The sequence below is a fragment of the Neopsephotus bourkii genome, unplaced genomic scaffold (genome assembly GCF_033783945.1).
Source record: "Neopsephotus bourkii isolate Nb327-2 ecotype Australia unplaced genomic scaffold, CSIRO-AGI_Nbou_v1 NB_1780, whole genome shotgun sequence".
NCBI lineage: Eukaryota > Metazoa > Chordata > Aves > Psittaciformes > Psittacidae > Neopsephotus > Neopsephotus bourkii.
Genome location: NW_026902254.1, coordinates 830,957 through 846,660, shown reverse-complemented (window position 1 = coordinate 846,660; position 15,704 = coordinate 830,957). Strand labels below are relative to the sequence as shown.

The 15,704-nt window shown below is 49.2% G+C and overlaps 1 protein-coding gene across 2 annotated transcripts in view; it reads right to left on the bottom strand.

The window, feature by feature from the left end:
• The window catches only part of CRMP1 (collapsin response mediator protein 1), a 53,500-nt gene extending 38,373 nt beyond the window's left edge, over nucleotides 1-15,127 (bottom strand). Inside the window, exon 1 of one of the 2 annotated variants that reach the window (XM_061379875.1) lies at nucleotides 14,535-15,127. In XM_061379875.1, coding sequence (XP_061235859.1) covers nucleotides 14,535-14,906 — 372 coding nt within the window. In that variant the 5' untranslated portion in view covers nucleotides 14,907-15,127. Of the gene's footprint in view, nucleotides 1-11,987; nucleotides 12,382-14,534 lie in introns of those variants that run through there. The other variant, XM_061379877.1, reaches the window with a different exon arrangement.
• Nucleotides 15,128-15,704: the final 577 nt, after the last annotated feature.

Here is a 15,704-nt window from a genome sequence, read left to right as displayed (position 1 = left end):
GTAACACTTTTGGAAAGACTTTTGCCAAGTGACTCTGAATGCTGGCAAACCCTAAAGCAGCCAAATCTTTCTTTTCCCATTCAGATACACATATAAAAAAACATTTATTGTAAATTATTTCCTTGGTTCACCACACAATAACTCAGAATCTCCGTTGTGTCCATGTTTATACTCCTCACTCTAGACTCAGTTCCTGATTTGATCGTAGGATGATTCACATGCACGTCTCAAGTTCCCAGTTTAGAGAACAATTAAACAAGTTGGTATGCTTCTTCAGCTATAAAACCAGGACAATACAGACATTCTAAAACTGTACTGGTTAAAAAGTGCTAAGGCAGAGCTAGGGGTGTTACAACAACCTTTTGCCAATGTAACTTCTCAGTTCCATGTTGCATATTTACTTTGTAGCTTGTCCTTGAAAAGATTTGCAGGTTCAAAGCCTCTGTCATTCCAGAAATGCAAGAAGGAAGGAATACATATTTTAAGGGGAGAAAGAAGAGGTAAAAGACATCTTAAATATAGTGCTTGACAAGAGTATGCACACAGAAGGTGTAAGGCTTTCCTCCGTGTGCTGCAGCAGGGAGATGACCTTGCGGGGGACCAACACACAGAACCACAATGAAGTATGTCCCCATGACCTGCCTCAGGTGTTGGTAACCTCTCATTATAGGATGGAGATGACTGCAAGTCTATCTTGCATCTAGTTCCTCAGTCTGGAATTTGCCAGAGCAGGCTCCCTGTTTTCTCCCCAGCCTCTCTACTATCACTTACAATTGCAGGACTTGTGAATCAGCAGCCTCGATAATAATAAGTTATTCTGCCAGATGCTGGCAGTTGAATCTCCTCAGCATGTTGATTTACTACACAGCTGACCTCAGAGACGACCATCTTGTGAGCTCTTTTTGAGCATGTTCATTCGCCTTCCTGAACATTAACATTAAATAGGCAGGAGCCTATTGATAACAGCAGGGAACGTCACCAGAACATTGCATCTGTCACTGCTAATGAGTCAAAAAATCTGCACGTTCATCAAGATGCTTTACATTTTATTTCTTTCAAAACAGCAGAAGATGCATGAAATAGAAGCAAAAGTAACAGGCTGGGAAAATAAGACACAGAGAATAAATAAAGCAGTAGTACAACCCCAGAAAAATAACTGCAGACATAGGATTTTATATTTTTTTATATACTTGTACATATGTAAGTGGCAAAATGAGTAGTAGTATAATCTGAAACTAAAAAGGATACAGTTTCAAGAAAGCACTCTATTATATGAGTCACCCATTAAATGAAGGCATAGTTACACTTCATAAAGTACTAATGAATGCTTAGCTAAAGTCTTGTCTTCTTCAGAATTTCAGTGTCTAAGAAATTCTGGTGAAGAAAGAAACTGCACTTTATGGATACTTTAAATGACCTAATTCTTGACACCTTCCCATTCAAAACTGCTGCAAAAGGGAGCATGTCCTGCACTTGAACTGCCCTGTTGCTCCCAGCCAGGAATGTGGAGCCATGGGAGGCAAGCTGACTAAAAAAAAACCACAGTTTTGGTTCCTCCCAGGTAGCCTGCCAAGCCATTAGGGAGGGTGACATGGAGCCTTGCCCAGCTTTCATCAGCACCTGATAGATGTGGAAACATCTCCAACACACATTTCCATCCCAGCAAATCAGCAAATTCAGAAGTAAAAGGGTTTTGCTGGAACTTGTCCCAGGCAGCTCAAGCTGCCAGTGTGTCTGTAAGATGCATTACAGATTGCTGCAAGCCAGTAGCATAAAGCACAGTGCCTTTACACAGGTGATGCTGATGGGCACAGGCAACCCTTGTGGGGTTCTAGAGCCATGTGGGCACCCAAGCAGCACGCTGTGCCCAAGCACACAGGCAATACCTCCTGCACCCTGCTCTGGACCAGGAGTGGCCTGTCCTCAGCCAAAGCACTGTAATACACACCTGTGTGCACCTAAACACACAGAGGCATTTCCATGAACACACTGGAAGAACTGCACAAACACAACTGAGGAGGGAGCCGTGGGTTAAGGTTGACAAGATATTTCCTATATTCTTCATGAAAATAAACTTTCACACAAACCCTTGGTCAGCATGTGAGTATTCATTCCCTGCCGCAGCCTTAGCATAAGCTTCAAGGCCAGGCACAGCCCTGGACTGAAGGCAAAGGGACAGTGGCCACCACCCTGCACCACTGCCACCCATGGATGCCTGGGTGCTGGTGCACTGATTTAGATCACTGGTACTTGCTGCAGTGAAATCCAGGAGAGAAATCTGGGCACACACAGGATCTGTGAAGTAGGTTAGCCTCCCCATGCATGCAGTCCAGCTGCACATGGTCAGGGGCCATCTGTTATTTAAGGGGCCTGATGTCAGGCAGACTGCTTGCAGTTTTTCTTACCAAGTGCCAATTGTCCAGGAAAACTAGGCAGCAAAGTCCTCTTCTACCTGGACAATGCTCCAGGCTGATGAACAGCCATGCTCTGTAGCACCCTGGGGAAAAGTAGGGGGGATGAAAAGTGGCCTGAAGCTGATGAATTAATCACACAGCGCTGGCCTATATTTCCCCTTCCCGGTTGCAAATCCCTCCAGGCAAGACACTTTCTTTGCCTAGCTCTCAACTGTACCCTTAGTCACTTGGGATGACCTTCATTTGCTCTCACAATGCAAACAATGTGCTCATTACTCAGGAGGTGACAACAGTGTAAGCCTTTATAGGGTGGCTGCCACCTTGCTACCCAGCTAACAGATGTCTCAGGCATGGGTGCCCTGCCTGCTGAGCCTTAAGGGATCCATACCAAGTTTTCAGCGCATTGCCTGGCAGAAAAAGCTGCCAGCCCGACTCTCCCATCTATCCTGCCAAGGACAGACAGCAGGAACATGGCAAAACAGAGAGGGGGTATTATATTGAACATATAAATTGAGCAATTCATTAAGTGCCAAGATTCAAGGGGAAAAAAAGACAAAACTGCTCTCATTGATGTGGGAGGTGCAGAAAGGCACTGTAGATCCATACCACTGCTCAGCATTCACTGCGGGGGGTGGGAGATGAGGTGATTCTCCTCCACCCATCACTGCTGCAATGATGTGACCGCATCGATGCAATGTGTTTGCTTCCAGGTTTTGTGCCTGGCTGTGACACAGAATCAGTACAGCAACGATGCTTATCTTCTGTCTCCCTGCAGCTCCATTTTATCATCTCTGTGGCACCTCCCGGCTCAGCTCACTGCTGAGTATGATACAGCTATTCCTATTATCCACAGCTCTCCACCTTCAAACCCTCCACACTGCTTTTCCTGGTGATTTTTTGCTAATCACACTCTAGCTTCTCCTGCTTAATCTGGCAGCAAAGCCACAGAGCTTAGTCTGTGACATGACGGCAATTTTCATGGCAGCAGGAGGAGATGCCACAAACTCAGCATCATTTGCTGCAGGAGGAGGGGCCGGCTGCTCAGACACGAGGCGGTGGCTTTGCTCCCTTACAACTATTGTTTGTGTTGCAGTACAAGCAACACGAAACATCTGTAAGCTGGTGAATGGGACAATTTGTTCAAATTGCCTGTTTTGCTGTTTTTTTTAATGAGCTTGGCTCAGCTCTTTTGAAGCATGTCCATATTTTCATACACGCCCAGTGGTAAGAGGCCAGCAGAGACAAGCAGTGTCTGCATCAACCTGCCGGATAACGAGCCTTATGCCTGCTGCTGTCCCCAGTTCTACAGCGGGCTCTGCACAACGATAAGTAAAGTCAAATTCCCTTGGACAGTAATTCACTCTGCTCTGGGTTATTTGAAAATATGATCCAAATGTTAGAGTAGGAACAACTGCAAAGAAATTTAAAACTTGCCTTTTTTCATTCACCTACTCCACTCACAGCTAATGATACCTAAAAACACTACAAAATTCAAATACATCTTTTATACATGCAGTTCTCAGTCTGCTTCTGGAACTACTAAAAACCACAGTAGCAGAAGAAATAAAACTGCCATCTTCTGACGTAAGATTTACTGTAAGATTTGGTGCGCCATGTCAGAATACAACGCAGCACAAGCTATAGTGAACCACACACTTCTCTACAGTATCTATACCCATGGTACTGCACTTGCAGGCACCTTTCAGAGAAAACCACACCTTTACCATACAAAATGGAGTTTAGGAAAAAAAAAACACAAAAGGAAGAATTATGCCATTATGTATTCTAACCATACAAAAAACATTCGAAGATATTTCAATAGCAGGGTTTTCACCAAATAACAACATCTGTCCAGATTGTAATTCCAGTACATGCTATTACATTCTTATTTTTCTTCCACAAATGCAATGTCTACCTATTACATATTCATCTCCAAATCAGGTAAATCATATTTTTTTAACTGTTAACAGTTTGCTTTATGATTTATCTGCAATTAACTTCATATAACATCACCAGCATGTGGTTCTAAGCAGTGCTTCATTCTTGTATTTGGGCTTTTATAAGTGCTGCATTGCAGCTGTCGCCAACTGAAGAAGTCTTTGCAACACTCTTAGTCCCAAATTTTCCAGGCCTAAAGGAGGAGGAAACACTCAGCAGTGATTTCATCCTTTGCATAATTCTAAGGACTTACTAGAATATACCATTGTCCTTACATCTCCAGAGCAACAATGACTGCATTCTTTAAAATCCAGATTTGTCAATGCCTCTGAATATCACTAAGGATTTTATGCAAAATAGCCATTTGAAAACAGTTTACGTTCCAAATCCACCTATATTTCCAGTTCTCTGGTTTAAAAAACATCAGATTAAATGCAACAGACATAGGAAGGCATTAAGACTACATTATCACACTTGCAGCTAAAATATTCATCTTTACTTTTTTGAGAGGCAGGAGCCTTTGCTGCTAAGGCTTTAAGATGTCCACTGAGAGTTAGAAAAGACACAGCATCCCCAATTTAGATGGAAGGTTCAAAAGACACAGGCTGGTATTTGTGCTTTCCTTGATTATCCAAATCTTCACAACTAGACTATTTGCAAGGAAGCAGTTTCTCAGAGGCAAAAGTCCCACTGGCAAACAATGGAGGGAGACACTTGGAGCTCCTCTGTGCTTCCACGCATTCCTTACTGCAGAGTTATTTCCCGCAATATACAAGAGATTTATTTTGTATATATACATATTTGGCTGTCTCTTGTCAGAACTGGTCAGATTCAGAACCAGTTATGATACAGTACAGTTAAATTTCCTTGCTTTTAGCAAAGTACTTACAAATCAGAAACATTTTTAAATGTAATGGCAAAAGAAGAAAGGCACCCTTCCCAAGAGGAATGCTTGCTTAAAATCCTTTCATAAGGATCAAAGAGCTGAAAATGGGATTTCACGAAGTACTGTCTGCTTATAAGAGATCAGCATTTAATCAGCACTATCCTTCCTTTTGAATTTCATCTCTGGGTTACCCTCCATATGAAGTAATTTTTAGCTAGAGTGATCCCTCAATCAGCTAGGGGAAGCACTCAACCCTTGAGGCATCATTTCCGATATGCCACTAATGGAGAATCCTGCTTTTATGGTCGTTTTCTTAACAAATACACTCCAGTATATGGCAATTCATTTAGGAAGGATTATGTTGATTGCAGTAATATTGTATCTTGGTCTGTAGCCAATGTATTCATTCATCTTTATTCATTTAAAAGATCTGATCTTCTTTTGTTTCCTCTTTGGAGACCTGACTTTCTATTCAGCTAGCAATTTCATTCCTTAATCACACAGTCTAAAAGGGCTACCCCTACAGCTACTAACTCCATGGGGATTTCCTCACTGTAAATGTCATTTTTGCTTTGCTTTTAGAAGGGAAGCACAACAAACATCTTACTGATGACAACACTCATTGGCATCAGCAGGGGTTTCACCTAAGTATGGGCTGGAGAGATGATCCCATTGCATTGTATGTTGTTATAGCCATCTCTTGGGTTACACACAAGTTATGTCAATTACAGCTGATCTCAAAATCCCAGCAAGACATTCATTGGAGAGGTTAAACTTGGGAAAAAATAGCAGCAATTGACAGCATGGCTGCTGCTGTGTGCCAATGAACTGAAGATGCGTTTAAGTTCTAGTCAGAAACCCACATCAGGTTACTGGGACACATCAGCTTTGGCACCAGTCACGGTGAAAATCCAGCTAAGGCCATATGGAATCCCTTCTCTGACAGAGGAGAGGGATGCAAGGGAAATAGAATGGTAGAAAATGCCCTTTAATATGAGATTAGCAATGGTACTTCATGATCAAATACGTGCGGTAGATACAGATGCACTCATGTTGCCTCATTTACCTACTTCTCCTGCAAGTCGTATCAAGTTGTGATGCTTGCTGCTTCACCTCACATGGTTATCAGGACTGGCTCGTGAGTGACTCTTCCATAGTCTTTTAGCTCTGATCATGGTGTACTCTTTCAGCCAGCCATGTGCAAGGTGGGCAAGGGCTGAGGCCTTAAAGCTCATCAGGACACGCACTACAGATTGTCACTTTTATCTTGTGACAAGTGCATCAAGCAACAAGCAAAAGCAGTCTCAGAGTATCTCTGTCCCAGGGATGATGCCATCATCTCTACATGTAGCAAGATTAGAAACCTGCAAATTATTCTGCTGCTACTTCTGTTCCACCTCTCTCATAAGTACAAAAGCAGCAGGAAATTTATCCCAACTAACTGTTACAGTGCCCAAGCGCTTCACAAGCCAGCAGGGTCTCCTGGGTCCTGCAAACGAAAATGAAGATTCTCCCTTTTACCACATATATAGACCTGCTTAAAAGAGAAATGGCAGCAAAGCAGAAAACAAACCCTGACATCTTGCCAGGAAAGTGGCTCATTGGCAGTGGTTGCTCTCAGCACTTTTAAGGAGATTCAGACAACCACCTCACCACATCAGTTGTCTTCCCAGACAGCCACTGTCCCCATTCCAAACCTGCCCAGCTTCCAGCAAAACACAGCTCAGCTCCGCATCGCGGCACCAACTCTGGCACTGAACGCCCTGATGTCTTGCTGCTGAGGACACTGACTGGTGAACTTGCTGTGGCAGTTAAAGAAATCACTGCCTCAAACCCTTCTTTCTGGCCTGCTGCCAAAGGTTCCAGTCTCCATAGAAATGTCCCCAGAAGGCCCTATTCTCAATGCAATTTTAGACACCAGATGGAGGTGACCACTTTTTCTCTGTAGAAAAAGGAAAGGAAAAGATGTACCACAGGATCACAGACATGGTAGTTGGAAGTCCAGCAACTTCTGCTGAAGCAGGTAAAGCAGTCTGGAGCTGCCAGGTTCAAGTCCAGTCTACTACGCAATATGAACTAACAAATGTTCATTGACAAACAAGTAAACTGAGGGGGGGCAAGCCTATTACACAGCTACAGATGGGAAAATGTAACTTTGAATATTAAGCAAATACTCAAAGAGTAAGAAAAGGGATGCAGAAGCTATCAGGTTCAAGTCCAGTCCACTACGCAATGTGAATTCACAAATGTTCATTGACAAACACATAAACTGATGAAGGGCAAGCCTATTACACAGCTACAGATGGGAAAATGCAACCCTGAGTATTAAGCAAATACTCAAGAGTAAGAAAAGGGATGCAGAAGCCCCAGGCCTTCGTGTTTTAAAGCAGGACAAAAAGTGCTGTCCAAACCAGTGCAAATCTTGTGCCAGCTGCAGAATAACAATGTGGGACATTGTTCCCATGCCCAGCATTCAGTAGGTTGTTCAAAAACTTTTGGCAAGCAACGCACCATCTATACACAGCTTCACATTGTTAAACAAAGGTGTGCAGAAAAAAAAAACATGGTGAGGGGAGGTATGCAACAGATCCAAACCTAGACAAGGACTTTGGTTCCCCGTTCTTGCATCAGTAGCATATGTCCCCCCTGGTGTCCAAAATGAACTAGCTGGCAGCTCTTGCACTGCCGTTGTCTCACACCAGAACGTATTACCCCGCTTGCCCAGGGCAAAGAGAAAGTTTCTGTCTTGACTCTCAGTAGTTAGCTTAAGGCCAGTCTCTGGCACAGAAGTCCAGACAAATGCATTTTTCCTCTAAGTATTCTGCCATCTTCAACCGAAGCCTATTTATTTCTCAGCTCTCTTCACATCAATCAATTCAAAAGGCTACAACTAAAATTATTCTGTGCCCACTCCTCTGAATTTCTTCAGCCTCTCTTCATTTCTCTGCATCTGCTTCTTTTGCTCATCTCATGCCAGATCTTCTCTTTACTTGCTAAACTCAGTAGTGAGTTCCTTCCTCTGTAACACCACATTCTTAAGCTCTCTGTCTCCCCATGCTTTACAGTCTGCCAGCTCAGGACCAGCAGCTCCTTCTCCCATTCAGATGCCAACCCTTGGACCATTCCCAGAAATATTATTCCATTTTCTAAGAGATTTGGACACCATTTGCCTCTTCCATGTTCCTCTCTGCATTTACTTTGGTGACTAGCTACTCTCCTTTTGCTCAGTAGAGTTGTCTTCACACCTCCTCTTCACTGAGCTCCCACTGATCATGTTTTAATGGTTGCAATCGCTACTGGAACAAACAAATCTTGTACCAGACATTTCACACACCACATGCCTTTTTTAAACTGTGCTCTGTATATACTGCAATTTTGAGTTCATCTGCATGCAGGCCTTGCTTGGAAAGTGCCGAGCCCTACCAAAACACAGAAGCCAAAAGAATTTGCAACAGATATTTCAGTGTCATCATGTCCATTGATTCCCTGTAACATATTGCACGAGTGGAATAACCATGTTAAAAGCAATGGGTGGGGGATGCACCTGGAAAATCTGGTCTGCGTGAGAGCATGCCTACACAAGTGAAGCATGAAAGATTGCCACCTCATGCAGAAAGACACCTCAGCAATGGATGATCGTGGCTGACTGTACTACACAGGCAGAGAAATGTGCTTCTGCAGATGCATTCTTGGCCATCCTTACATTATGAAAACGTTGTTCCATCCTGAACCAGGGGAGTAAGAATCCCCAAGAACTTTAACACACTGCAGAGAATGTGACTGAAGTGCTTACACTTACTGGTTCAGTGCACCTCTATTTTACATCACCCAAAGACTGGTTTGGTGCTTCAAACACAGAGGTCTTTCCTGCAGTAGTTACAGCAAAAGGAGCTCAGTTTTCCCAGTCCCACTCACAACTGAATGGCACCTTACAATGGAGCAGTGTTAGTGCTCAGCTAACAACAGCAAGCCTGAATGCTGCATAGGATGCATAGGATGCTGCAAAGGGCAGCAGGAATGTCACAAACAGAATAAATCATGCAAGAAGCACGAATTTTCAGGGGGCCTGTCTGCAACAGTGTCTCTACGGTCCTACATACTTTGAGGAGAAAGGGGAGAAGGGAAGGGAGGAATAAAGCAGCTTCAGAGGAAAAGAGTGAAGAGGGTTATCAGTCAGGCACTGCTAATAGTCTGAAGGAGCCAGGAGGCAAGGCATGGTCAGACAAAGCACAAGGATGCAGTTATCCCCACATGCAGTATGGGGAGTAATCCAGAAAGGACACCACAGGGTTGTCTTCCCAAAAGTGGTATCAGCTCCCACACTGAGAACAGCTGAAAGCAGCCTCTGCCTCTTCCTTCGTGAACTTCCTGATGCTGCAGACCTGACCCTGGAGGGCAATTCTGGCCAGGCACTGACTACAGGTAGTGCGTGGGGCTGGATGCTGTGGCAGGATGCTGGGTGCTGTTCTCCTTGTGTGCTCAGGATAGCTTCTGGTCCCATGAGGAACACAGGCTTGGGATGGAAAATCCACAGCAAAATAACCACACACAGGACACTGACAAAATAAGTTTCTCACTATTTCAATGAATCCAGGAGCTGGTGTATCTCAAAATAGCAGGAGTGTGTATGTTAAACACAGTAACAAATGACATTTGTATATGATATCATCACTGCTGTTGTTGCATAACTTTACAGAACTATCACATTTCCTTAGAACCCAGAAAGCTTGAAGCTCCAATATATTTCCTTAGTGACAGGATGCAACATCTAATTTATTATACTGGAACAGGGCTTCAGAAGATACATGCAGAGAGACCTGGTGGGCTCTTGTGGGATGGGCAGTGTGTACAAGGTATAGCACAAAGTGCCTGATTTGCTTTTGCTGGCTGGAAAGAAGGGCCAGAAGTGTAAAACATTAAAATATAAAAGGCAGCCAAGACCTGATGCCTGCCAACTTCACTAATGTTAATTTATGCCTTTGATTTGGTCACAAAACTCAACACTAGCATTAATGAATATTCATTTATAGAGGCTTCAACACATCCCTTTTCAAAGAGAACAGGCTGAGGTTTGGGCTTTCTTTTTCCCAGCAACCCTCTCACCAGCACAGAGAAGGAAAATTGTGAGAAGTGAGGAAATTAAAACGAACTGTTGATTCCAATGAAACACTTGTAATTCTTCCAGTTTCTTCTTTTATTCCAAATTGGAGAACAAGCAACTAGCTATGGGTGGGAACCTGCTACACACCAGCTCCAAAGGAAGGCTGAGCTGTGCACAAAGCACCTGACAGAGGGTAGCAAGAGCCTGTCCCCCATCCAGGGGTACCCTGAGTCACGCGATGCACTGAGGATGAAGGCGAGAGGAGACATCGCCCAAAGAGCCACTGCATCACCCAGGCTCAGCCTCACCATCACACACTGCTGCCTGTTGATAGCGGAAAACTGCATAAATGCAGCACTTTGGTATCATAAAACTGCTTGTGGAAGTTTTCCTCCTGACCAAGTATGCTGGCCAACAGATTGGGATTTTAATACTGAGGAAACCTCAAGGTTTCCTTGAGGATTAACAAGGTACAAGCCTTGTACCGCTGGCGCAAATAATGCCTTTAACCATCAGGTTTGCTCCGGAAGCTGCCACACCCACCCATCACCTCACTCCAGCTACTGAAACTTGCCCTGTGCCAGGCACCTGACAGTGCCAGCTTTTCCTGGGCAAGCTCCGTGAACCCAAGCCTCCCTGGGCTCACTTCACTTCATCACTCATCTCTGCCCACAGAGCAGCAGTGACCCCCATCACCCACCAATCCAGCCCCCCAAGAGGACAGTAGGCACCAGCCTGGAGACCAGCACCAGTGCTGGGGAAAACCTCTGCGTGACCAAACTCTAGGGGAGGTTTTCCTGAAGCCCCGCTCCTCTCCAGCTCTGCCTGATCTTTATCCAGCCCCTGCGGACCCCGTGTATCTAGGGGAAACATGATACTGAATCAAGGACCCACATCCTCTCTTCCTGGCACAGAAAGCACACTCTATTGTAGTACTGCTCGGGGATAAAAGCATCTAGCGGGAGGCAGGCACAGCTAGGAAGAGGATGGTTATTATTAACTCTTTGACTCCTGATCCCTACCATGGCTGATGTATTAATAGCGCGCAGAGGTGTTGGTGCTGGCATCATGGCGCTCTTTGATTTTCCACGCTCCTACCCCTCCCGTTTCCCCCCCTCCTATTTCTCCGCATCCCCAGCCCGCCCCGGCTGCCGGGGGGCGGCGGGGGGCACGTTGTGCTGCGGCTCGTCCCCTCCCTCTTTTGTTCTGCCGAGCCCGGCGGCCGAGCCGCCCCGGGCCCAGCTCCTCGGGGGAAGGACGGCACCCCTGGCCCCGCCAGCGACGCCCCCCCTGCCTCCCGTCCCGGCCCCGACCCCGACCCCAGGCTCTGCCCTCAGCACACGGCGCTGAGCCCCGGCTGTGCGGAGGGCGAGGAAAGGGAAAAGATAAATAGAAAAATAAAATTATATATACATATATGTATATAAATAAAACACAAAATCACTCCCATCCCGCAGCTCCAGCAGGAGGAGAGGACACCATTGCCCGCACCCGTCCACACCGTGGAGTCCCGGCTCCGCGTCCCGGCTCCCCATCGCCACCCGCGGGGCACTGCGCGGCCGCGGCCGCTGCGCTCCCGCCTCACGCCCTTCCCTGCCCGCGAACAAAGGAGCGAGGGCAGCGGCAGCTGCGTGCCGGGCCCGCTTACCGTTATGTGGGGGATGCTCTTCTTGCCCTGGTAAGACATGTCGGCTCTCTCTAGCGCCGGGCGCACGCCACACACCCCGAGGAGCGAGCCGAGCCCGACGGGAAAATATCGGAGGTAATGAGAGGAATAATAATTGAGAGCCCGATGGGGTGATGGGGCGGGGCGGGGGAGACCCGGCAGTGCTGGGTAATGGAGGCAAAGTTTCCTCGCCCAGAGCAATGGGAGCCAGGCAAACCCCGGCACCTTTTTTTCCGGCTGCAATGAAACAGGGACGCGGCTCCCGGGGGGGGGGGGTGTCGGGGAGCGCTGCCTCTCCCGGCGGCAGCAGCGCCCTCCCGGCTGCAGGTCGGAGCAGGATTCGCTCAGCTCAACCCAGGAAGCGCTTCCTTCCCTCCTGTCCCCCACCCCTACCGCCTCGGCCCCCCTTCCCAGCCCATCAATCCAGCCGGAGCCTCCCTCCCTCCCGCACCGGCCCTGGAAAACACCGCCCCCCCAGCTCCGCCACCGCCCCGCCGTACGCTCAGGTCACCGGCGGGGTCCCGCGGGTACGAATCGGGGGAGTAACCCTTAGCTGTGGGTCCTACTGCGCAGCACACGGTAATGGCACTCTCCCTCTGCCTCTGACCCTGATGGCACTGCCCGGCTCTGTCCCCATCGCAGTGCCTACTCTGACCCCATGGCACTGCACTGCTTTGTCCCCAGATGGCAGTGCCTGCTCTGTCCACACCAACGGCTCTGACCACAACAGCACTGCGCTGCTCTGCTCTCCTTGTCACTGTCCCAGTGCCACTCCCTGCCCTGCGCCCAGGGAGGCTGGAGGTGATGGCATAGGCCAGTGTAGCCTGGCAGTCCCAGGTGGGTACTGTGCCAGCGGTAGCTGGAGAGGAGAAGTGGTGAGTTGAAACCCTTCTGTCTCTTCTGACCCACAGAGTGCCTCCCTCCACCCATGGTGGAGGCTCCATGAACAACAGCAGGAAGGGTAAGAGGCACTGCAAAGCTGCACCCAGGTTAATCCCTCCACGACAAGCAGCACACCCACCCCTATGACACACACATAGATGGAACATATTTCCCACCAAGCCACAACCCTGACGCATCTCCCCTGAAATCACTGTTCAGAGGTTGGAAAAAGCTGCAGCCACCACTGCGCAGGGGTCAGGCACGTGGCTCCTGCTCACAGCACAACTTCCTAAGCCAGTGACCAGATCTTGACAACTTTACCCCAAACCTCCTCCTCACTTCCCTCCACCCTCACCTCTTCCCACTTCAATCCAGAGCCAGACAACTCAGGAATTACAGTGAGATCCAGAGGTAGCGCACAATGGGCTCACTACCCCTGAGTCCCAGGCTGAACCAGGCAGCAGGGAAGACAGGGAGGAGGCATCAGGGATGTCCCAGCAGATAGGAGACTTCAGGGTTCGTCATGCCCTCCCACTGCCCAAGGTCCTCATAGAAAAGACACGGGTTCAGGTGAGCTGGGAAAGGGAAGACTGCACTGCAGCTGGCAGCCTCTGAAGGCAACCCTGAGGTTGCTGCAGTGAAGTGGCACCGTCGCAGGCAGTGTCCCACCAAGCCCTGCCTGCTCACTCCGGTGTTCCACCGCAGTGGGGCACTCACCAGGCTGCATGGGAGGCTCTGTGGCCCCTGCACCCAACCGACAGCCCAGAGAGGACCAGCTCAAATTGAGGAGGGAGAGAAAAGAGTTGAAACTCCCCTTTTAGCCTATGGCAAAACAGAGCGTGAGCAGGCCATACAGCCTCCAGGCTGGGTGCTAAGGGTGCATCTAAGCAAGGCCACGACTGCAAGGCCACATTTCTTCCTAAGGGCAAATCAGTGGCAGCCCCTGTTCCCCAGAGAGCCAGCCCCCCCCGGTCTGCCTCCAGCCTGGGTGCCAACAGCAGGACTAAGACGGAGAAGCACAGCTGGCAGGGACTGGCCAGCCCCACCGGCCTCGCTTCTTCCTGAAGTCTGCAATAGGAGACCAGGTCGCAGCCCCAGAGGTGGGGAGCCCCCGCGCCAAGGTTTCGGCTGCTCCTCCCGCCCTGCAGGAGACAATAAAAGCGGGGGGGGGAGCAGGGGCCGGGACAGAGCCTGGTCTGTGCCTGGGACAGACCGGAGTTTTCCCTGCGAGCCCAGAAGTGCAGCGGGGGCTGCTTTGTTACGGGAAGGCACCAAGGGGGGCCCGGGCTGCCCTCCAGGCTCTCCGGCATGGGCGGCTTTTTACCGGCAGGGAGGGAAACGAAGAAAACTCATCGCCATCACTTACAAAGGAAAACGATTTCTGAGGTCATTCCCCCACCCCCCACCAAGCTCAGGCAAGTGAGATAGTTTAGGGGACAGCCGGGCTCCTCCTGTAGCATCACCGTGCCGGGGGTGAGGGTCCCCGCCTCCCCGACCTTCCGCCAAGGCGGCCCCTGTACCCCTGCGCTGACGAGCAGGGCTCTGCGGCATGGCTCAGTACGGCACGGCTCGGCACGGCTCGGCACAGGTCGCAGAGACGAGGGCTCTCGCCCCCCCCCGCCCCTCCCCGGCTCGGTCCCTGCTCACCTGCCCATTGTCCTGGCCCTGCAGCAGCTCCTTCCCCATGGGGTATTTGATCTCCACGCCCGGGGTCTTGTCCTCCCGGTCGCCCGGGGAGCTGATGACGGAACCGGAGACCTCGCTGATGTCGCTGGCGGTCTCGCTGTAGTTGTCTCCTCCGTCCAGCATGTCGTGCCGGCTGCCGCTCCGCGGAGTCCGGGACCCCTTCTTCCCCACGCTATAGGCGTCGAAATCGATGGTTTTGTTCTCGTAGGCCCCCTCCACGGAAGCGAACATCCCCCCGTACTTCTGCCGCGGTGTCTGGGCGGTCGTACCCGGCCTCGCTAGATACACGGGCAGATCATCTTCTTTATTCCAGTTCCTCTTTCTCTCGGCCATTCTCGCTGTCCGGATCTCTCCCTCCCTCCGTCCCTCCTTCTCTCTCTCTCTCTCTCTGCCTCCCACTTCTCTGCACCTTCCACTACCGGGATAGGCTGCTGGTGACCATAAAAATGAATGGATGGATGCAGCAGTGGCGGAGCTGGGTTGGCTGGTGGGATCTTTCCCTTAGGGAGATGCAAACATTAACCTCCCTCCCCCCACCCACCCCCCGTAAAAAAAAAAAAAAAGGAGAAAAAAGAAGGGAGGGGGGGAAAGATGAGAGAAAGAGAGAACGAAATAAATCCAAGCGGGTTTTAAAAATAGCCGTGTTAGTAAAGAGCACGTGAAAATAAAGTACAAAGAGCGGAGAGGAGAGGGTGGCAGAGGCAGGTGATTGGAAAGCCCCCGACGAATAGGAAGAGCAGCAGCAATTCCCAGAGCAAGGACCGCAGTGCACACGCTTCCCCGGTATAAAGAATCATCAGGGGGGCGGGAGGCAGGGGGCGGAGGGAGCCCTCTACATGCACACACAGCCGGTGCCAACGGGGTCCTTCCCGGCGGGCGGGAAGGGGTGCGCCGGTCACCTGCTGCTGCGCGGCTTCGGGGTGGATGGGAAAATGGAAAACAAGAGATAGATAAAAAATAAAAGCCCCAAATCTCCGCAGTTCCCCCCCCGGGCGAGCCGAGGGGGGAGTTTCTTCCACTTTGCACACTCACATTCCCCCCGCCTCCCTAAGCAGGAAGGGTCTGCGGAGCTGCACGGGTGGGGGCTGCTCGTTGCCGGTCGTTGGCCGCAGGGTGAGTGGTGGAAAGGGA